General features: G+C 42.3%; 1 protein-coding gene across 7 annotated transcripts in view; it reads right to left on the bottom strand.

The window, feature by feature from the left end:
• The window catches only part of LOC310986784 (transcription factor SOX-6-like), a 121,145-nt gene that overhangs the window by 46,928 nt on the left and 49,462 nt on the right, over nt 1-24,755 (bottom strand). For 6 of the 7 annotated variants that reach the window (XM_083972848.1, XM_083972846.1, XM_083972849.1 and 3 more), the window contains exons 5-6: nt 9,666-9,755; nt 807-979 (exon numbers count right to left, since the gene is read on the bottom strand). In XM_083972848.1, coding sequence (XP_083828974.1) covers nt 807-979; nt 9,666-9,755 — 263 coding nt within the window. The remainder of the gene's footprint in view (nt 1-806; nt 980-9,665; nt 9,756-24,755) is intronic. The other variant, XM_083972852.1, reaches the window with a different exon arrangement.

The following is a 24,755-nucleotide window of genomic DNA, read 5'->3' as shown; positions in this document are numbered from 1 at the left end:
ATTGGTGTGCAGCGTAGTTGAGTGGTGGGAGTCTTATGCGTCGGTTTGCAGCGTTATGTTCTTATTGGAAATCAATAAAAAATATTGTTAAAAAAAAAACATGGGATGTGAAGAAGGGATCAGAGGTGACAGTGGTTACTACTGGTCAATGATGAGCTACTGTGGCAAACATAATGTAACAACCATTAAAGAAACACCTGCTGGCCTGTTTTTGAGAATTGACCTTTTACCGTTTAATTTGTCTGATGCTTCTTTTCTTCTTCATCTTCTTTCTCCCTATTTTCTCACCTCTCGACCCACCTGGTGGAGGCAGGCGGCCGCCCACCCCCAGTCTCCTTCTGCTGCAGGTTTCTTCACGTTAAAGGGAGTTTTTTTTTCTTTCTCCACTGTCTTGTTCTGGCTCTTTGTGGGAGCTGTAAGGTTTCTCTCTGTTACATTACAAGGACTTAACCTCACTCAGCGATGTGCCTTCAGATAATGTGTGTTGTGATTTGGCACAATACAAATAAAACTGCATTGAACTGAACTGGAAGGAATTTTGAACTACTTTTTATCTTCAGCTTTTAGGGAACTGAAACCTGTGTTACTTTTACACTCCTATTTTCTGTGCCTCTTAACATACTCCATACAGCCACTGTCTGTGCTATCAAGCCACATAGAAACACACTAAAGAAACCTTTTCACTGAATCCACGTCCAGCTACTGTCAGGCTTGTTAACCCTCCTCTTTCTCTTGACACAACTTCTACTTCACATAATTCAGGACCCTAACACATTGATAAACACACATCCTCCAGCCCTCCTTACCTGCTCCTGCTGTTGCCTGGCCAGCTCCATCTGTTGTCTTTGCTTCTCCAGCTGTGAGGCAGCCATCTTTTTCTGCTCATCATGGGCGGCGAGGAGCTGCTCCCTCAGATTGATCAACTGCCCGATCATGGTAGAGAGTTGGCGTTCCTTCTCCTCCAGTGACTCTGGCGTACCTGGACAAGAAATAAAGAACATGTTAGAAATCAAGTAAGTCAGTGGTTGTTCAAAAACATTTTTGTTGGAAATAATGAATTTGGCGGTTGATCCACAGCCTGAATTAAAAGTTTCAGTTCACTATTGAGCCCTGGTGAGAGCAAGATGGATAGGATGTACAGTTTTTTTTATACTTTCCATTTGTTTATTTGACCTGTTGATTCAATACATGTTTTGTATGCCATATTTTGTTTTGAGTGATTGAATAAAAAGCAGATCTCAGGTAAACACTCAGACACCCTGTTCATCGAACAAGACTGAACGGAGGGTCCAGGTGGGCGGGGCTTGGAGCATCATTTAGTGACATCACAAAGTCATAGCAAGGCTGGTTCTAAGGCTTAGTTACTGAATACAGACTGTGAGCATCTCTCTGTGGACTGAGGCTTTGACATCTTCTCTGTATTAGAAGGATAGTTCAACATTTTGGCAAATTGGCCCATTGCCATAATCGCTATAGTCATAGCAGTAGGTTTGTTACCTTTATTTGTCGGTGTAAGCTGTTTTTAGAATGGCGGAGCGGAGCAGCAGGCTGCTCAGAGCTACGCTACAGAGGCTAGTGGGATTTCTTGGTTTCACTCATCAAATACACAATCCAAAAACTCCAATCAAAACACTCTTGTGGATAAATTGTGGAGTTTTTGGATTGTGTATTTGATGAGTGTGATGAGGGAAACCAAGAAATCCCATTAGCCTCCGTAGCGTAGCTCTGAGCAGCTCGCGGCTCTGCTCCGCCGTTCTAAAAATAGCTTGCACCAAAAATAAAGGTAACAAACCTACTGCTATGACTATAGGGATTATGGAAATGGGCCAATTTGCCAAAATGTTGAACTATCCCTTTAATGTAGAACCTTGACCCGGTTTATTATGAAAAAAAAAGACGTGGAAATCTACGAATCGACGATCAAAACTTGATCAACACACAAGAAAAAACACTTCACACACAAACAATATTTGACGTTTTCCTCCTTGGTTATTTTGAAACATTTTCATTCAAATAAAATTCCCCCCTGTCAAAACTGTTTCAAGAACCTACACAGACCACAGAGTAAGACCTTCATGTTCACTAATAACCCTCACTCCCAAATTCCCATAAATCAGCAGGCTTGTAGTTACACCTTACCGCTCATTATCCTCTGTCTTGTCTCCACATGATATCAGTGTTTATCACTTAGTGTCTGCTCCCAGGAACAATAAAATCTGTTTGACTTTGCAAATCAGCAGGCTTTTGTCAGGTTTACGATGAAGACATTCTTGGAGGTTTTGGTCAGGAAGACGGATACGCACCAGTGACTAGATTACGTTGAAGGCACTTTTACAGGCAGTGACAAAATGCTAAATGCAAAATTTTTCCCTTTTCCACACATCACTTCTTTCTGAGCTGCTGTCCTCGAGAGGGGCCACGCATTGTATCATCATGAGGCCACTTCACTGGAATCGTGTAACTCAGTTTATCTGTTGTATTTTGCATTGACAAGAGTATGATCCCTCACTGGCTTCCCACCCAAGAACTCATGAGCGCTTTTGAGAGTCAAGCTTGGGATATTAGCAAGTTGGAACACTGTGTCCATTTGCACCAAAACCTGTATGTCAAAGCCTCTACCAAGACAAAAACATTCCAGTCGTACTGTCAACAAACTGTCCCTAATAGTTACAAAGACTGAGTGGTAACACATAAGGTGGACGCTTCAGTACAAGAAAACGCTGTGACCTCACTGCTTTTCCCTGATCTGATTTGTAAATGCTGACAGAAGTGCGTGCTATTATTTATTTATTCATCCTGGTTCAAATTCTTGCTCTTCAGTATATCTGGGTGTACATGCAGGCTGTGTGTGTGTGTGTGTGTGTGTGTGTGTGTGTGTGTGTGTGTGTGTAGGGTCTTGCCCTGAGGCCATGTAGGGAGTTTGCAGGGTGGCCCCAACACTACCTGCATACTAACAGAGTCTCCATTGTAGTCCTGTCAGGCCCCTATTGTACCCTCTACTGACCCCCCTCAGTCCCCCTCCACCCCTCCAACACACACACACACATAGAGAAATTACCCCTCAGCACCCCTGTATCAAAGGCAACATTCTCCTTTTCTTGTCTCTTTTTTTCATGTTTTCATTCTTTCTTTCTTTTTCAGTTTCCCCCCAAACGACCTCCCCATCAGTTACAAGTCCAGACTTCCTCTCCTCTCCTCTCCTCTCCTCTCCTCTCCTCTCCTCTCCTCTCCTCTCCTCTCCTCTCCTCTCCCCTCCCCTCCCCTCCCCTCCCCTCCCCTCCCCTCCCCTCCCCTCCTCTCCTCTCCTCTCCTCTCCTCTCCATCTGAAGCATGTCCAGTCTCTGAGGCTGCAGGCATTTATGTTCCTGGACTCTGGCCGCACGATGTTTGATGTTTTGTTTTGTTGACACACTGGTTGAATATTTGGAATGATTGAAGAAATGTGATTTTTCCCTGAGGTGTTGATATGATTTTTCTCCTTATGACAGGCTATTAAAGGTAATTTAACTCCTCTCCTCCCCACTATTTTTTCCACTCATTCTTCCCTGTCTTTTATACCACTCTTTTCCTGCTTTGCTCTTTTTCCTTCCCTCTTCACCCTCTCTAAGTCCCTTTGGCCAATTTAGTCTTGCAACACTGATGGATACTTTATAATCCTGTCAAATTTCTGGACACACACACAGACACACTAACTCTAACACACAGAGAAACACACATACACACACCTCTCTATTTCCCTACATTCCTTGCAGTGAAGTAAAGCCTATTGTGTAATCGCAACAACTGCGATTACAGCATCATCATGATTCATCTTCATGGATTACTGGTTGTGCATTCCGAACGCAACGCCTTGCGTTCCTTCAACTCTCCCGGCACCAATGATTATCTCCAATGTCTTCCGTTTTCCATCCATCAGGATTACCCCTGACACCTGCTGAGGGTACCAGCCAAAACACAGCACCATTAACTGTTTTCAGTCTGTTTGGATGATGGGGATGATCCATCTCTGAACCAGAGCTCATGTCTACATTCTGACTTCTGTTACTTCTGTCACCAGTTACTTCCTGATTACACTATGCTGTGATTCATGGGAAGTTTTGATTCATGAAAATCTTGTGATGTCTTTGTCTCAAGTTCTTTATTGTGTATTAATATCAAAAGTAATTAAATAGCATTGCCACAGCAGAAAATGTACTAGAAAGGTACAGAGGAATGCATTGCTACACCTTACAGCTTCCATATCCACCTTTTTCCGAACGTCAAAAACGTAAGCCTGTTTTGCCGGTTTTGCTCTTCCGGTGGAATTTTATGTTTGAAAATCTGTAAAGCGCATGGATCATCACACCAGCTTTTAACAGTGGATATCACACAAATTGACATCCGTGTTAAAAGCATTAATAAATCCATGCGTTTACCGCAACTATGACAACGACTGAAAACCATGGAAACGTAAACGTACAATTCCACCAAACCGGCAAAACCGGCTTCCGGGTTTGACCATAGAGATAGAGATACATAGAGATACGTTCGGAAACTTGTGGATAGTGTAAAGAGAGACTGCCATGTGATTAAAAAGAATGTCTAGGTGATATATTTATATTGTAAAAGTGTCATAGCCTTAGTCAACAGGGAAAAATGCACAGCCTTTATTCAGAATGTGACAGAAAGCCGTCACACCAACCATCAGGAGAGCAGTCATTGGGACCTTTAACACCATCACTGGATCTGGAACTAAACTTTTTTTTTAAATTCTATTAGCTCATTTATCTGTTCACTTATTTATATTTTTAAGCGAGTCATTTGTTATTTATATAATTGCTTGTGTATGTTTATGATGTGTCAATAATTGACATTTATATAGGCTAGTAATTAAGTTATAAATAAAGGTATGGAAAATGAATGTCTGTTTTGCTTGTTATATAATTATATGTTAATGAATGAATCCATGTGACAAAATTTGTCCAAGCCACTTTTTACACACATACACACAAGTCCTCACACACATGCCACAACACACACACACACATACGCCAGCACAAAAACCACATCTGAAAATACACAAACACAAACCATCAGATACTCATACCATCACACCTCAAACTATCATGTTGCCCTGAGCCTCTGCCAAACCCTCATGTTTCATGATGCCGACTCTAAACTCCCACCATTCCTCTAGAGTCTAGATGACTAAACCCTGTCCTCGCTCCTCTCCACGGGCCCAACACAAAGACGATCACAACAAGCATCGTGATCTCTGGCCAGCAACAAGACAAAACCCAGCACCAAGTTTAATCTGTGTACAGTCAGGAGTACTACACACAAATAGCTCACTTCCCCAGACAGTCATATAGTATATACATATACATTACCAGTCAACAGTTTGGACACGTGTTCCTTTATAGTTTTATATATAGTTATATAGTTTTATAGTTAGGGTTATATATATATGTATATATATATATATATATATATATATATATATATATATTTGCATAGTTGCATTGGGTAAGATGCCTGATTTAATTGACTCTTGAATGTCATGTGATTATTGCTGCCAGATGTGCCAGCTCCTACATCTGTCAGTAGAATCACACATTTTCCATCCATCTGTTCTTTTCTGCATCCTGCACCTCCTTGTGTTGTGGTTGTTTGTGGTAGTTTTTCGGAAAATTTGATATTAGCTGGATGGAAAAAGGAATCCTATATAATGATATATCTGCAACTACTCATACAATTCATCACATCTTTAGCATTATTGTAAATTGCATCACTGCTGTACTGATCAGCTCTTTCAAACTACCAGAAAGTGATTCTTATGCATCATGATTTAAAGAAATATCCAGTCAACTTCTGCCCTAAATCAGCTCTAACTTTAGCCTAGAAATCTAAACGCACCCTATAGCGGCAGCAAATCTCTTTGCTCCGTAGGTGGGTCTAGAAACGAGCCATAGGAACTTTTTGAGTCTCGAACACCGTTTGTGTTCACCAATCACAGCGCTCTATCTGTTTAGAGAGTCGTTGGGCGGGCTTAACGCGATGACGACATACTTGCGACGGTGAAAAACATGACAAGATGGCTTTGGCAAAGGAATCGTTTGAATCGGCGTTGGCCGGTCGTTGCCAGACTATACATTTTAGTGATATAGTCTGGCTTGTCAGGCTACTCAAACTTGCTTTTTCTCCTGTCAGCTAACGGCACCACCAGGAAGAGCATTCATCACCAAACTGAAGTGAAGTGTTGAAATGTCACCTGGTTCCCACAGTTACCTTGTTGGAGCTGCACAGAGGCGTGTAGTAAGAAAGGTCATTCTGGGCTCACACCCAGATGTGTATGAGTGCAACAGTTACTGTAAATAACTGCCACTGAATAAATACGTTCAGGTTGTTGTGTGAGGAGGAGACACAGAGCAGCAGTTGAATTTGTCTATTTAGGTCAGCCAGACCGGGCTTCATTTCAGCCATCAAGAAATAAAAGACTTTGACGCTTGAATTCAATAAGAGCGTTACGTTGGTCAGGACACAGCTGGACGAACAGAGGCGTCCCTGTGTGTGTATTTTCCTGAGTGTGTATGCAGTTGTTTCACTACATTCTTGGGGACCAAAGAGAAAGACTGTATCATGGGGTCAGACAACTTTGCAGGGACAAAAAGACTTGAAAGATCATGTTTGAATCAGACTGGGTTAGGGCAAGGTGACGGGGAGTGCATTATGGCAATGACATGTCCCCAGAAATGTCCAACAACGGTTTGCTCTTTCTTTTCTCTCATCAATACGAATACAATAGAAATTGATATACTGCACATTTCCAGGTCTATGTATAGAACAAGCATATTGTTGTCTTAGCCGCCTGAACTGAATCTCTCCCAAAATGTATTTTAAAGGTACATTGTGTAGGAATTACTCCCATCTAGCGTTGCAATCAATCGTATTTTTCATGCTGCATTCACATGAAATTGGGCAGACGGCAGACGGACAACAGCCACTGCACGTAACGGCATAAACAAGCCTCTATGTAAACAAGTGGTCTGTCAGCACAATACACGTGACAATATGTTGTCATGGCGATGTGGTATTGTTTACCTGACCCACGTTTTACCGGCCTTCTCTGGACTTCTGTGACTAAAATGACATCTGGTTTGTTAGCGACGGCCGTCTGCCCGACTGCACCTGAATGCAGCATCAGTGTAACTCCATTCCTCCTCACTGCGTTACCACGGTGACTTTTCACAGACGCCACCTCGACCTGAGCCGACAGCTCCGGTGTCTCCGCTGAGTTTCCGTGGTTTCCTACCGTCACGCTGCCACTGAACGTAAAAACATGGAGACACCACATGGCAGCAGCACCGAGCTTACCCGCTCCATGTAGATATGAATGATATGAACGGCTCATTCAGAGCTGAAAGGAACACTTCAGTTTGTTGATGGGGGGGATTACTGATTAATGGAAAACAGACTGAAGAACCAAATAATCGATTTTCGTGAATAGATAACAGGAGAAGTTACACAATGTCCCTTTAAGGTTGCTATAATCACTACGATAGGAAATCTAAGATACACAATTTAACATAAGTTCCTCCCAATATTAGCAGAATATTATATCCAAGACTTTCCCTCCATTAAAATGCAGCTTACGACCCAATCATGTTTTAGTGTCAGCTGACCTGCATTAATTATGAAAGGAGCAGTGGCGGAAGGCCGCTGACGCACAAAACCCACATATGGAGGAGGTCAGGGGTGAATGGTTGTTTAACCATGCCCATACTACAACCATACCTGCTAGCCCTGAGTGCTAATCAGCAGTACATTTCAAATTAATTTACAGATTTCAGGGACAAATGAATCTCCTGGGTAAAAATCACACGAGCCGCTACAAAACTGCACACAAAGACACACAAAATAACTGAAAACAGAGTGGTGGTCTAGCTTTTACATACATAACAATATGACACACACAAAGCCACTAAAATCTAAGTATAAAACTGAATGACACTGCATTGTATTTATAGTAAAAAGCCTGACAAAAATTGTATGTTTCCTTGTCTCAGAAAAAACTACTTAAACTGGATGAATTTAAGATGAACCCTATAAAGAAGCTTGATTTATTCATTCATAAGTCATAAGCCTACCTGTAAAATAAACAGAAATATAATATTAAAAAAATGCAAGGATTAAAATATCAGATATCATGTGTTACAGTAAAACATTCTACTGTAGGTTTAAAGTGAAAATTAGCTATGGACACAAGAGAGAGAGTGAGTCAATGTCCGTGCTGTTCTGCTGCAGGAGCTTCTCTGTCGTCTCTTTCTCCGTCTTTCCACAGAGGAAATGCTTTTCATTTCAACGGCAGACAATCACAAACAGCTTCTCTCACTGAAAGGAGCTCGTTACCAACTAATGTCACAACGCAGACAGAATTCACAGAGTACACCTTCTCAATTCTATAAAGTTTTATATATTTTATTCCTGTCTTTATCATATTCCTTCATAAAGCAGGTGCCGATCATGGAAGTTCATTAAAATTTATAAAACTGCAGCAGCTCTGACTTGTTGACTCGTGACTGAGTCACAAACTTCTTCATGATCACAAAAACATCACCGTTTCTGGGGAAAAGCAGGAAATCAAACGGACATTGTTTTCTCTTTCCTATGATTTACAAGAAGCAATAAGCACTTACTAGAATCAATTAGCATCACTGCCTCGGGCCCACTGTTAATAAGTGTCATTTTTATTTCAAAGAATAAAAAACCTATTTCTAAAAAGAGCAGATCAGTGGAACTGATTTGTCATTTTATTTCTCTCTCTAAGAGGATGACCTAAAGTTTGATATAGCTACAATATCGTATGTAATTAAAAATAATGTAAATGTAAATTATAGTTTTAGTATTTAAAAGATGACATTCTCCACAGAATATATGCTGATAAAATACATAAATGAGGATCATCTCTCCTTAATATGAATGAGGAAACAATCAGTCCTAAAAAGATGCTAATTACCATTATCAAAATTAAAAATACAATGTCAGCCTACATAATTTTTTAATGATGATAACACGCACCTCATTCCCTCTCTGCTTTTTGCTGCTTGAGGTTTAACGTGAGACACCCCCCCCCCCCCCCCCCCCCCACACACACACACACACACACACACACACACACACAAACCTACCCCACACACACACACAGCCCCTCCACAAAACTGCCATTTCCACTTTTGAATATTGGAGCAGGTCAAGAATGCGTTTGCCGTAGTGCGATTTACAGCCTCATAAATGGAATTTGCTGATGCAGACAAAAAATATTAGAGCATGTGCAGCTTTTCTCAAATACACAACCTTCAATCAAAGTTACTATAACAACCTGGAGCGTTTCAAGCTGCCGCCACTGCTCTAGTGACAGGTAGACCCGGACCGTTTACGCTGCGTTGCTCTCGTATCTAGACAAATGCATGTATGCAGTATAAACATGTAGGACAGAATTACAGCACATCGGACTGTTTCTCACGCTTTGATTTGCACATACCATTTGCCTGTTTTGTAACGATGATGTTATGGGTCAAGTAGAGGGGATTATAAGATTCAGAGGTTTTATTTTAAAGCTTTCTTTCTTTCTTTCTTTCTTTCTTTCTTTCTTTCTTTCTTTCTTTCTTTCTTTCTGTCACTCTTACCTTTGACCTCCCCCAGAAGTTCGTTGGCATTCAGCCGGTCAACACGCTCCTTCCAGTCTTTGGACAGGAGCCTTTCCATGCAAGATGGTTCTACAAAAGACAGTAAAAAGTCACCGTCACCATTGGTTTGTCTTTTTAAAAGCTCTCTATACAATTCTAACATGAACCAACATGAGGTCCACATTTATCACTGCCACATTCTTCAGATGTGTTTAAGTAATATCAAAAGTATTTTTTTTAGTCTTTGTCATTAGAGGGGGGTAAAGGTGAAGAGATGGAGGAGTGGATCATAGAACTATGAATTGTTGCAAAGGAATTATTTCCTCCTCCTTCCTGTCCTTAAAAAAAAGAAAAAGAAAAAAAGATGCAGCAGACACCCAGCTGACCAAATGAGAATGTCTGCATTGTTTTTGACACAGGGTCTTGTTTGTGGCCGTCTTCTTTCTCACAATGTGTCTCATAGCCTCAGGATAATAGACATCAGAGACACGTGGTCTCATAAGATTCATAAGGTCTCATTTGTTCGGTCGGTTCGGAGTCCTGCTGTGAACTTTACTCCACGATGGGAACTTTTCAATTCTTCACCAGACGAATGGCAGAGATGTACGGAGAGATGTGCACTGACTGAAGGTGTGCTGTCAGTGGGGATATGCTCCATGCATGTTATGCTCCATTCACTACAACAGTTGAGCTGCCATTACCTCTAACCCTTATTAAAGGGATAGTTCAACATTTTGGCAAATTGGCCCATTGCCATAATCCCTGTAGGTTTGTTACCTTTATTTGTCGGTGTAAGCTATTTTTAGAACGGTGGAGCAGAGCCGTGAGCTGCTCAGAGCTACGCTACGGAGGCTAATGGGATTTCTTGGTTTCCCTCATCAAACTCATCAAATACACAATCCAACAACTCCAAAACGCTCTGGTGGACAAGTTGTGACCTGCACATTCACCACGCTATGAGATAATAACGGAACGTTACCAGACAGAGTTGTTTTAGAGGTAAATTCGTGCAAAACAGCTGATGTGCGTTGCCTTCAGGGACAGTTTTTCAGAAAGCAGTCTCTGTATTTACCTCGAAAACAACTCTGTCTCGTCCCTGTAGGTAACGAACCTACAGGGATTATGGCAATGGGCCAATTTGCCAAAATGTTGAGCTATCACTTTAATCATTTGTACACAGAAATGGCCATAAAAGTGTACAGCTTTCATTGTCCCTGCCAGTGTCCACTTGCAGCATTCGAGCCCCATACACAGGCTGGAGATTCACAGGAAGTAATGTAATGCACACACATGAAGCCTGTATGCCTTTCACATGATGGACACGATCTCTTCGTCTCTTCAAACTGTTCTGTGATGTGGCAGTTGGCCACCCTGACATTGTACCATCAACATCATCAGCTAGTAAACGCATTACCATAACAACACAATGTACAGAAAACAGTTTCATTGTTTCTGATTGGTCCTACAGGTGACGCCACGTCAACAGCACTGAGATCTGAAGGACTTTAAAACTTCATACACACTGTGACGTTCATCGACTCCTCCAACCACTCCAGTTCCTGTGCACACTGGGGTTTGCGTGCCAGCGGATGCACCACAGATGGTGTCACGGTCACGCAGGGCCCCTCGGTCACCAAGGACGTAAAACACACACACACACACACATGCACACAAGAAGGGATACATTCTTCGGTACTGTGTGGAAAACATGCCCCTGAGGTCTTGCCTGATTTAGAATGGTTAAGTCAGACAATAGCTCATTTGTGGTGCCTTTATCCTGACAAAAGGCGCTATAGGCATTCATAAGGGCACATGGCCTATTGTGAATGGCTTAATGTTTAGTTTAGTGCGTATTGGTCCATTGTGCGGTCATGAGATGCCTTCCACCGGCTCGAGTACAACTTCCTCATTGAGTCCATTAAAGCCTTGCATGTTTACAGTTGGATTATGATCGTTGTAAATAAGCTAATGCAGCCATCCAGATCACATGGGATCAATGTAAACAAAGAGGAGGGGGAGGAGGAGGAGAAGGAGGGGAGGGGGGGCAGACAAGCTACAACACAAAGACACAACTTGAACGTATACAGTGATTTCTGATGATTTCCCACATTCAGAAAAAAAACAGTGGGTATTTCCAGACAGATGGCTCATGTAATTAATACAATTTCCCTCCCCGAGGACAAAGGAAAACACCCAATACTTTATAGATTTTCTGGACAAGTGGCTCCACTGGATATGTTTGTGTACATTTGGTCCAATTGGTGATATTTACAGCCCGTAAAGGAGGGAGGGGGGGCTGGAGGATGGGGCAAGGATGAGCGCTTTTTTTTTTCTCTCATCACAGGACCCGAGGTGCGCTTGTTGAGCATGGGCCTCTAATAAAACAAAAATTAGGAACTGCAATTTATGGCAGCACTTAGGAAGGAAAGCACAACCTGTAACTCCAAGACACAACTGCATAAGTCATGCGTGTGTGTGTGTGCTCCAGCGCACAATTTATACCCCCCGCACCAATAAACAGATGAGAGGAGGAGACGGTGGGTGGGTGGGGAGCGGAGGGGCTAGATGTAAGGAAGACGTAGAAGAAGACGAAGAAGAGAGGGATGAGAGGGAAACGTTTTACCCTAGATGGCTCGCTATCTGTCCCCGCCACCGACTCTGGGATCAAGTACTGTTTAGATTGGAGGGTGGATAAAAATTCCTCACTGTCCGAACACCGGCTTCTTTATCAAGTGAAAGAGAAACGCCGGAGATGGATGTGTTGAAGAAGAGCCAGGGGAAGGAGGAGGGAGAGGGGGGGGGGGGGGGGGGGGGGGATGGAGCAAGGAGAGAAGCAGATGAAAGAAAGGAAGCATAGGAAAGGAGAGAGACAATGATGTGAAGGGTAAAGATGATAAAGATGCTTCTTTCATCTCAGTGTTATGAATGAGGATGGAGGAATGAGAAAAAGGGGGGGATGGGGGGAGGTGAAGAGGACTGGTAATAAAGCCCATAGAAACATGTTGAGAATAAAACCACTAGATACTGATGATAAAGTGATTCATTTCAGTCACTTGAAACTCTGCTCTGTTCTCATCAATAAATAAAAAACCCACTGGAATTATTGAATATAAACATTTTTCTAACCCTTAACCCAGAGATTGGTTTCTAATTGGCTGTAAACCAGGACAGTTCCAGGGAGGAGAGACGGAGAGAAGGTGAAGGAGATGAAGACAGAGAGCTGTAAATCAATGCTGCTGAGGCTCAGAGTGTTTAGGGTAAACACACTTTTATCACCTGTCTTCCGCCAACCTGCCAAGAGACGGTGTTACGGTTGTTTTACATGAGCCACAGGCAACTTACTGTGTGTGTACTTTTGTGTGTGTGTGTGTGTTGTAGTGTGTGTGTGTGTGTGTGTGTGTGTGTGTGTGTGTGTGTGTGTGTGTGTGTGTGTGTGTGTGTGTGTGTGGCAGACAAGCATCAACACTCCCAAACAGCCACTGCCAAGAACAACACAGTCTGCCACAAGCTTCCACTCAGACTCAGTCTCTCGCGTTTCCCTCGCTCTCTGTTTTTCTCCCGCTCCGTTTCCATGTGGACGGCAGCTTCTCATGGAACACACACTTTCAGTAAAATGTCCACAGCGCAGAGCCGCGTCAACGTTTTAGCCTTAATAAGCGTCCTCAGTGTTTCTCTACTGGATAACGTGCAGGGCTCCACTGGTAACAAGATTTAAGTGACAGCTGATAGATTTATTGACCTTAACTTCATTTTGGCTGAGAAATCATATTTTCTTCAGCATTTTGGTTCAACAGCTATGCGCATCATAGAGAAGTTTGTTGCCATAGTCACCAAATTCACCCAGAATAAACTCAGAATCTGGGATGGAACCAGAGTAAGTGCATAATGGTGGAAGTCATCTGTTTGTCAGCATAATATTTATCTTCCACTTGATGTTGTAGGGAGTTAACGAGACAGTTTGGCAAATTAGTTGAAATGACAGAATCCAACCCACTCTCATGTCTGTATGTTTAATACGAGGCTGGAGCCAACAGGCATTATTCACTTTTGGGAGTTTTATTTGAAGAGTTCTGAGTCTCTCTGCTGATTGGCTGAGCGACTGAATGAAAACATAACCGATGTTAGATAAGTAGCCTACTCAGAGAAAAAAACAACCCAAAACTTACGAGGTTGGTTGTTGAGTCGTTGTGTGGGCGGGGCTTGGCGACTGCTTTGTTGTGATGTCACAAAGTTACAGAAGTCCTGACGACCGGTTTTAAGGCTCAGTTTCTGGATACAGGCTGTGAGCATTTCTCTGCGGACTGAGGCTTTGGTGTTACAAACTCTTGCTAACTGGGATGAAGAGCCCCACTTATCATTGTCTATAATAAATATCTTTTTTTTATTGAATATCTTTACAGTTGACAAGCTTGTCTTTGAAACACAGCGTCTGGCAGCGTCACCTTCAGTAGAATATCAGACATGCTCTTTGTGGTAAGTGATGGCAAGGCAACTCTCCATTGTGGTGATTATTGTTACATTTTTCTGTATGTGTCTCCAAGTGCATCCGAGAAATCTTACCTTCATTTCAATATGATGAAGAGCAATAACAATTCTTCTTATGAGTTATTTTTCCAGAAGAGGCCAGTTTATTTGACTCTTTTACGTTTTAGATTTGATGATATTGCAATGGTTTCCTTATAAGCCATGACATTTCAACAAAAACTGCCTATTTCTCTCCCTCTCTCTCTCACACACACACACAGACATACACTACTGTACATACTGTGTACTGTACCAGAGGCTCAGGGACTGTGGAGTCTGCAGCCAAATGCCAAGGTAAACAGAAAAAAAAAACATTAATCTGAAAAATTAGTTAATGTTAAAAATAACAAAGGCCAATGTTCTAGCCGGTGCCTGATGTTTGTGTAACACTCACACGGAAGAAAAAAAAAACATTTTGTGTCTTCACTTCACTACTGAGTGTGTGTAAATGGAAGCTGACAGCTACACTTGGCACTTCCAAATTTATGTCAGTGGTGCAACTTCAGCTGCAAATACTGAAGCATCCAATAGAGAGAAGCAGGAAAGAAAGAAAGAAAGAAAGAAAGAAAGAAAGAAAGAAAGAAAGAAAGAAAGAAAGAAAGAAAGAAAGAAAGAAAGAAAGAAAGAAAGAAAGAAAGAAGGGATGTGAAACAGGGAGAAGCAGACAGAGAGAGAGTCAGAGATGAAGTGAAAGTGAGGGTGAAGGAGAGAAACATAGCGAGAGAGCACAGAGAGAGCAGCTGTCCTAACAGCTGGCCAGCAGGATTGATGTCTCAGTGAAATAAAACTCAGCATATGTCCAAACATGAGAAGACAGGCCAGCCAGGAGGAGGAAACACACACACACACACACACACACACACACACACACACACACACACACACACACACACACACACACACACACACACTGATGTGAGAACACTGTAGCACTCTGAGGAACATACATGAGCACCACACACACTGATTAAAGAATACCGCTGCACTGGTGAGATGTTTAATGCCACAGAGAGGGTTTATAACACACACACACGCACTCACATACACACACACACACACACACACACACACACACACACACACACACACACACACACACACACACGTTGAATGGCCACACGCTGCTCGCTCAGTGTTGTAAAACCATTAAACTGCAGAGCGGTTAGCCTGGCTGCATGTTAGCACGGTCTCCATTTCACACACACTATTTTCATCTGTCAGATGACACCCGGACTCTCTTGTTGCAGAACATGGCCTGAGAAAGCAGCAAGCGTGTGTGTGTGTGTGTGTGTGTGTGTGTGTGTGTGTGTGTGTGGGGTGCAGGGTTCTGAGAGATAGTGAGGTGCACATAAGCCTCTTAACGTAACACACACATAACACGTGTGTCTTGTACAGCGTTACCCTCAGTCTGCTCTGACAGAGTGAGCCACTTGTAGAAGTCACATGACATCTTTGTGCGATGCTCTAATCAATGTTGAACTTAATGAAAAAAAACACGCAACTCTACAACCAACCATAAGGAACAATATCAGTGTTATGTTACAGGTTTATCAGGTTTAAGTTACTTCTCAAATCCTTGTTCAGAATAATGCACCGCAGAGGTGTATTGCATTGACTTTGTATCACAGTAAGCCCTGGAACATGTTTAAAAGTCATACATCATTAAAGGGATAGTTCAACATTTTGGCACATTGGCCCATTGCAATAATTGCTATAGTCGCAGTAGGTTCGTTACCTTTATTTGTCGGTGCAAGCTATTTTTAGAACGGCGGAGCAGAGCCGCGAGCTGCTCAGAGCTACGCTACGGAGGCTCATGGGATTTCTTGGTTTCCGTCATCAAACTCATCAAATACACAATCCAACGACTCCAAAACGCTCTGGTGGACAAGTTGTGACCTGCACATTCACCACGTTATGAGATAATAATGTAACGTTACGAGACAGAGCCGTTTTCGGTTTTGCATGAATTTACCTCTAAAACAACTCCATCTGGTAACATTCTGTTATTATCTCATAGCGTGGTGAATGTGCAGGTCACAATTTATCCACGAGAGCGTTTTGGAGTTGTTGGATTGTGTATTTGATGAGTTTGATGAGGGAAACCAAGAAATCCCATTAGCCTTAAAGTGTAGCTCTGAGCAGCTCACGGCTCTGCTCTGTCGTTCTAAAAATAGCTTGCACCGACAAATAAAGGTAACAAACCTACTGCTATGGCTATAGCGATTATGGCAATGGGCCAACTTGCCAAAATGTTGAACTATCTATTAACCTGCAAAGCATGTTTTCTTAAGTTAATGCAAGATTCACTGCTTATTAAAATGATTTAATTCTTTTTATCATCTTGCAGCATTTTTGTGTTTACCTGCTACGGGGTTGAAGCTGCGACCAATGACTATCAATCCACACAGAATGTAATCACTGTTTTTTACTTCACCTGCAGTTTAGAGAATTAAGCGTGGCCCCAGCATCACCCGGGTGGGGCTTTGATTCCTACTACGGACCACCCGCGCTAAAGCACTCCCACTAGTGTGAACTACATGTGATACTGCGAAGAAAAAGGCTCATGTTTCTACTGAAGGTGTGAGTTTAATACTGGAAAAGCCACACTGCTGATCCCTTGAGAACTCAGGCTGCCCCGCGTTACAGCGCCCACACCAAGGACCACCGAACACCCTGGAGCCACTGGCTGTCCACAGGTGGCTCATCCTATTAGTGCCTGATTTATTCCTCACCCATCACTTGTTTTAAGAATAAGTAAAAGCCCAGACATTGTATAGATATTTTCCAGCTCAGGTCTTTGTGTGAGAGTTTGAGAACAATCCAGAGCCTGCCAGGCTTTAAAAACACTACTGCAGTCTGGGCATATGACGCATGGCAGTGGCAACAAGGTCAATTTACTTTGGATTTAATTAATTTAAATAAAGCATCTATTCACTGGTTAATCATGGAGTGTGGAGATTTTATTTCTTTTTGTGTCCTCCCACGTTTTTCAGGGTTTCTTTTTGTTAAAAAATGAAATGTAAATAGTCTGTTTATGAATAGAAATGACCTTTCTCCCTTGTATTTAGATTGGAAGGAGCAGACCTTCTCATCACTGAAATTGGAATTCAACTATATTTTGATACCGGTTAATAATAAAACAATAACACTCTCACATTCAAGGTGCAAAATTGCTTCTTTGTCAAACACACGCTTCCAAAATACCAGATCAAGACCTAAGCTTCTGGTTTCACTTTAGGCATGTTATATGAAACCTGACCCTACTTAGCACACACACACACACACACACACGGACTCAGACATACACACATACATCCATAATGTGCGGTTCAGACACAATAGAAGCGTTGTTTTGGGTCGGGCTCTCGGGTAAGATGATGTGGGTTTGGGTCACAGAAGAGAGACTGGGGGGTGGGGTCAGAGAGCCAGTAGGGTGAGGGGCAGCAGTTAGTCTTGATTGAAGCAACAACCGCTCCACAGCTGATGTTACTGACACCAGCACAGAGCGGTGGACAGGGTGAGGCCGGGTTCAGAATACACAACTTTGTTGTCTTTCTCGATGGTCACCATGTCAGATTCAACCATCACCGAGGCATCTAGATATTTGCTGTGTCTTGGTCGGGAGACTGGCAACACTACAAGTATCACCCCGACCAATCACTGATTACAACCGATTATGACCCTGCGTAAGTCCATAGGCCAATGGTGGAGGCATCACAACAAACTGTCAATCATGGATACTGTAGCGCTGTGTGTGATAGCTCAGACATGAATAATAAAAGGAAGAAAAAACAGTCGTGGAGCCGTTCCTGGGTCTGGTGAAGAGGACAGTATGTATAAAAAAGTGGTGATTTTCCTACTCTATTCCATCACACTAAAAGTCAAAAAAGCTGGCAAAACCAACAAAACTATAGGCTAAACACGATGATCAGTAGCTGAATTATTCTACATGATCCCTGGCCTACTTTGTTGTAGTGCTGTGCGATATTACGATATATATCATAGTACGATATAAAAATGTCTACTGTAGGATACCGCAAAGACTCATGGATGCATGGATGTACAGATGTTACTGGTTCAAATTTGCGGGGTTTGTCCTGCACTGCAGGATCGCGTGATCGCGTGACTTTTCACCACAACTGTTTTCCTCTAGGTGGCAGCACCGTACTAAATACTGCTCAGACGTTTTGGGGACAATGCTGACAGCCTGATAGCCGCGATTAGGAGTGGCGCTGTTCATGATACAGAATACAAGAGGATGAAAGGAGAACTAGCTGCAGACAGTAAATAATATAGTAGCCTCGTTTTTCAATGACAAAATGTAACGACGGCAGCTACAGTAGACTATAGCCCACGTCTCACTCTCTTTTTTCGGTCATCTGTCTCGTCATCTCCAAAATGTGTTTTTAAAATGAGCCAACTACAGTACTGTGCAGTAGTGCCGCAGATTTCTCACTCCGCACCTTGTTTGAGAGTGCAGCTGGATGATTTCTTGTGAATGAACGGGTCTGTGTCACTTTGGGGCTGGGCGATAAAACATAGGATAAATAACTTTCCCTCGATAGAAGACGCGGCCGATACAAAGTGACACCGTCAGCCATGCAGCCGGCCTGGACTTTTTATTTTTAATTATGAAGGATCATCTGCGCAAGGCAAAGATGATAGCATCAACAAAACACGGCGTAACACACGCGGCTGTATGGGACAGGCTTTTATTTAATTCAGAACAAACCGCTTAGCAAAAATGGAAAATATAGTCTATAATAATTAATTGATCTGTTGTTTGGCCACTGTTTGAAAATAACCCGAATTATGAGCAAATAATCTGATCCAGAACAGCAGTCATAATCAGACTTCTTCTAAATAAACCTAAACATTAAATAACTGGGTCAGGTCGGACCATGGGGTTATTTTTTCTCTTCTTCTTCACAGGAGAAGAGGAGGCTATGTGCAAAGTACCACATTAACATCTCTATTCATATAACGCCCATCGAAACAGCTGATTTACATGTCGGCCGTTAAGGCAAGGCAAGGCAAGGCAATTTTATTTGTATAGCCCGTTTTTACAAACAGTTTGTCTCAAAGGGCTTCACATGGCATCGTAGCAACATCCTCTGTCCTTAGACCCTCACATCGACTGAGGAAAAACTCCATGGAAACCCTTTTAACAGGGAAAAACAGGAGAAACCTCAGGGTGAGCAACAGAGGAGGGATCCCTCACCCAGGACGGACAGACGTGCAATAGATGTTGTTACAGACAAGAAAACAGTTTACAGTTTGTCACAGAATGTGCGGAATATGGAAATGTTAACACATGGCGATTGGCCATTCACGCGGCTTTGTTCTTGGTTTCGGCCAATCAGCTTATAAGCACATGGCTAATTATCAGCTTTCAACCAATCGCACTGTTTTAATGTGTGTGTGTGAAAGTTATTTTCTTTAGTTCATTTTCGTTTCTTTTGGATTTTTTTTTACAACAATGTATCAATATAATATTGTTTTCGTTTCATTTCGTTATAAAAATCAATCCCTTTTCTTTGAAACAATGAGATTGAGCAGCTAAAACTCAATAAACTCAACCATGGCTTGTCTTATTGTTAATCTGAACGCACATGTATAAAGGGCAGAGTCAAGGCAGCAGATAAATCACAAAACATCAACGCGTCCGTGAGCGCAGCGCACCTCCTCTTCTCCTGTGAAGAAGAAGAGAAAAAATAACCCCATGGTCCGACCTGACCCAGTTATTTAATGTTTAGGTTTATTTAGAAGAAGTCTGATTATGACTGCTGTTCTGGATCAGATTATTTGCTCATAATTCGGGTTATTTTCAAACAGTGGCCAAACAACAGATCAATTAATTATTATAGACTATATTTTCCATTTTTGCTAAGCGGTTTGTTCTGAATTAAATAAAAGCCTGTCCCATACAGCCGCGTGTGTTACGCCGTGTTTTGTTGATGCTATCAATTCATTGATCCTTCATAATTAAAAATAAAAAGTCCAGGCCGGCTGCATGGCTGACGGTGTCACTTTGTATCGGCCGCGTCTTCTATCGAGGGAAAGTTATTTATCCTATGTTTTATCGCCCAGCCCCAAAGTGACACAGACCCGTTCATTCACAAGAAATCATCCAGCTGCACTCTCAAACAAGGTGCGGAGTGAGAAATCTGCGGCACTACTGCACAGTACTGTAGTTGGCTCATTTTAAAAACACATTTTGGAGATGACGAGACAGATGACCGAAAAAAGAGAGTGAGACGTGGGCTATAGTCTACTGTAGCTGCCGTCGTTACATTTTGTCATTGAAAAACTAGGCTACTATATTATTTACTGTCTGCAGCTAGTTCTCCTTTCATCCTCTTGTATTCTGTATCATGAACAGCGCCACTCCTAATCGCGGCGATATGTGATACATAATCATCAAGTCATAAAGCAAGACAGGCTTTATCATATTACAATAGTTTCTGTGATTTAGGCAGTGTATACAGTAGTTAGTTCTAGTTTAATAGCCTAGAGTTTAAGCTGTGGATTACTGCACAGATCACTGAGTCATCCGCCTGTCGTCCTCCGTTCTCACAGATGCCACCTGGCGGTTGTTTTGGCACATTGAGGCTTTTCATTAAAACCTCTTGTCTCGCCAAAGAAAAAAAATGCATGAGTCTTGTGCCGTCTCGCGTGGACCACGCGTGAAGTCCGCAAATTTGAACCAGTAACATCTGTATACAACATGGCGGCGACAGAGAACACAGTGGAAACAGAACCCAAAGAGGAATTGGTGCCTAAAAGAGGGACCCGGAATTCCATTGTTTGGCTTTGGTTTGGATTTAAAAAGCAAGTCATTAGCAATTGCATTGGTATTTGACCACTGGATATTTGTGTTTTATTTTATTGTAATATTTTTTATTCCGTTTTTTTTATTGTGTTTCATATATAAAACATGTGTTTTATAAATAAAAGGAGAAAAGATAAGAGAAATTTCCAACAATACTTTATTGGGATATACGTATATTGTTATCGGGATATGAAATTTTGTCAATATCACACAGCACTACTTTGTTGATCATCACCTGGAAGCCCTGTCAAAGCACTGGTTTGATGAGGTTGATTGATCCTTATGTAATTCATCTATCACATGGACTGATATAGATGGAGATACACCAGAAAATGTGTATTTTGCTCACCAAACAAGGTGTGGGCCATATCCCTGAGCTGTGTTGATTGGAATTAGATCTACAGCCCTATATCTATATATTAGGTCATGGAGCACCAAACACAATTTGTGTTATTTTCAGTTTAGTCATTCTGGAGCTTTCTTTTCCTTTTATTTTATGTGGTTAGCTTGTTGTTTGTTTGGCACCATCCTATAGTGAAAGAATACTGCTCTTCAGTCAGACAGAATTCATTTTCTAGGAAAGACTTGCTTCTAACGTCACTACAACTTTTCCAGAGAATTCATGATGCTGTTTTTATTACCTATTGTTCTCTCAGATCATAAAAGCAGTATTCTGTTGTGTAACCATAAAGCATGCTACTAGGTGGCACTTTAATTTTACTTTGTTATGGAATGATGATTATAAATCCCCCCCTTTTTTTTTTTTTTAAGTGTAGGCTTAGTCAATCACCCAAGAATATGAGGGACATGGTTTCTAAAGAAGCCACTCCAACCAGTTTAAGGCCACAAGCAAAGCTGCAAAATTAAATTGGAATTGGTTTTTACAAAACAATTATTCAAAACAACCGAATTACAGTGTGGCCTCAGTAAAAAATGAAATAAATATCATTCTAAAGAAACATTTAAAACTCTTAATACACAGCAACAGACAGCATTGATATTTTTTGAGGTGTAGACCCTGGAATTTCAGTTTTTCCATAGATTTAAGTCCACCATCAACCATCTTTCATTGCTGTAATATGATGTCAATCTTTGCCAGATGCTCAAGTTATCAGGTGAACAGTTTGGCATGCTGCTGAACTCCCAGTAAAAGAAAAAAGACGACTTGATAAAATCACTATTTAATCTGATTCTTTTGGACGAGATTCAAGACTGTTACAGCAAACCACACTGCATGCGCCCATACAATGTGCTGGTGGCTGGCCGGCAGCCAAGCTGAGGAGGAGAGGGCTACTAGGCATGTCCCACTGCCTGTATTTGTATTCAAGACAAACAGACTGTGGCTGATGATTAGTAAAGAGATCCCTATCAATTACAGGGTGGGAGACTGAAACCAACCACAAGGAGTCCAGAGGGAGTCGTCCTGTTGGCAGAGCCGAGGAGAGCGGGGCTGACCACCACACGCAGCTTCACTGTATAGATTAAAAGTTGCAGATCAAAGACGGAGGCTCATGTTTGGGTAGCACACAGCTGTTCTACACACACACACACACACACACACTCACATACACACTGGGCTTCCCTGTTGCCCCTGTACTTGTGGGTGGCTTCCCCCAAACACTGATCCATATGCACCAACACAGACACAAAGCCTCTGCCTGTACACAATCACAGCTCAAGCTGCCAATCCCATAGAGGAAGGCAAACATAGTGCCAAAGCCAAGACCTCGTTAATTAGCCAATAAGCTTAACTGTCAGGGCCGGCCCAACTTGGTTGTTAAGCTGTCATCACAACTACTTCCACCTGAGAGTATGAATCCATAAGCCGTCCCACACACAATCACACACACAGAGGTCAGGCGCACAAGGCTCACAGGCCTTGTAAGTTTAAAGTTTGGTCATGCACTATAGCTTCAACTGCAGCTTAGGTGATACAGCCTGCAGTCAGATGATTTAACCTTCAAACAGCTGAACTGTCAGACCTTGGCTAGTGGCTAAGCTGCCATTGTGAATACATATCTAATTGTTGTTCTGTGACACAAGTCAATCCAGGTAGAGCATCGCTTCACTTTGCAGCGCTGTGGAGGCTGACCATGTCAGCTAAACACACCTCGTCCAGCAGAGCAGCAGCAGAACAGTGATCGACAACAAAGCGAGGCCCTGGCAGAATGTCTTTATCGTCACAGAGTGGCAGGGTTGGAGGAAGGCTTGGCCTCACTCTGACCTCCTCTTCCAGCTGGGGAAGCCATTATACGGGCGATTGGGTGGCCAGTTCTGGCCTGGCCTCAACTCAAGACACAGCGCAGACTCCTCTGAACTGGACAAGGCATGGCCTAAATACACAGTGCAAAGACAAGGCTCATAAAACAGCTGTAACCAGTCAAGACAGTGGAGGACGTACGACTACAAACTTGTTTCCCCATTACAGTGCAGTGAATTGTGTAGTTCACACAACATACATAGGTCATTTATTTCTTAAACATACTCAAGACAATTTAACATTAATTATTTATGACTAAATCAGTGATACATTAAAGAATTTATATCAGCGTGGGCGTGGTCTGACCAGGTTTGACTGACAGAGGGAACAAAAGCAAACAGCTCCTCAGCCTTTTTCTAATATGAATAAATTCTATGAATGGCCCCAACCATTTTGAACTTATTAAAATCTGATTGTGCTCACCATTAGAAGATGACTGAGAAAACATGTTCTCATGGCATTAATTTGTACAGTGCAGCTGTAATTCAACATATTTAAGAGCAGGGCAGGATGCTGAGGCAGAGGGCTTTGTGTTTTACACTTGATTATGTTATTATAAGTTCAAGTCTCCGCAAAGATTATCAACTCAAGACATGTCATGATGAAAATAAGATGGGTTTGTTGGATACTAGAAATGCATCATCATGTTGCCACTAATACCAGATTAGAGTCTGTGATGTTGCCTGTTTCCATATGACGGGAGGGGCAGCTGGTGGTGTTCACAAATCTGAAACTGTAGTTGGGGTTTATATAAATATCTGAGTACAGTCTGAGGTGAAGAAAAAAAAAAAAGAAAAAAAAGAAAAGAAAAACAAGTATATATAGTAGTAGTAGTAGTAGTATATAGACTGAAATGATGGTGTGCAAATCTGTATTCAGGCTGATGGGTGACTGTCAATTTTGTCAGTGTTCAGCAATCATGAAAAAACATGAGCATCGTCCTCTCTGATCTGTGAGCGGAGCGCTGAGGCCTCTTCCCATCAGCTCACACTAACAGTGAGAGGCACAAATGTGGTTGTAATGCTTTACAACCGAGGAGAAGGACACGTCCTTAAGACTTTAGATGAATTAAAGTGCCACAGGTGTCTCATGACCACTGTGGAGCGGTGCAGCGCAGTTGTAATTGAGCCAGACAGATGAATCGTATTGTAATTCATACAGGTTCGGGAGGAAGGATTGTGGCGGTCGGGGTGAGGGTGGCGGGTTTGTGTGATGTTAAGTGTCAGCCGGGGCATCAGAGCTTTCTCTCGGCACATTAGATGGCTGAGTAAGCTGGCACCAACCAGGGCGCTGTGCCGTTGCCAGGGCCTCGTTATCAGCAGGTCGGCCCGTGGAGACACAATGATTCAGATACTGCTAATTCAGTCATTTCAAACTGAGCTTTGATTGCCCACTTCACTGGGTTTAAATGTCCATCGGGGGGACAACTCAGAATGCTTCGGTTTGATGAATACGTCTACTCCTGAACTCCACA

Source organism: Trachurus trachurus (genome assembly GCF_905171665.1).
Source record: "Trachurus trachurus genome assembly, chromosome: 6".
Taxonomy (NCBI): Eukaryota; Metazoa; Chordata; class Actinopteri; order Carangiformes; family Carangidae; genus Trachurus; species Trachurus trachurus.
Note: the sequence above shows the minus strand (reverse complement) of the source record. Positions and strands in the feature narration are given on the sequence as shown.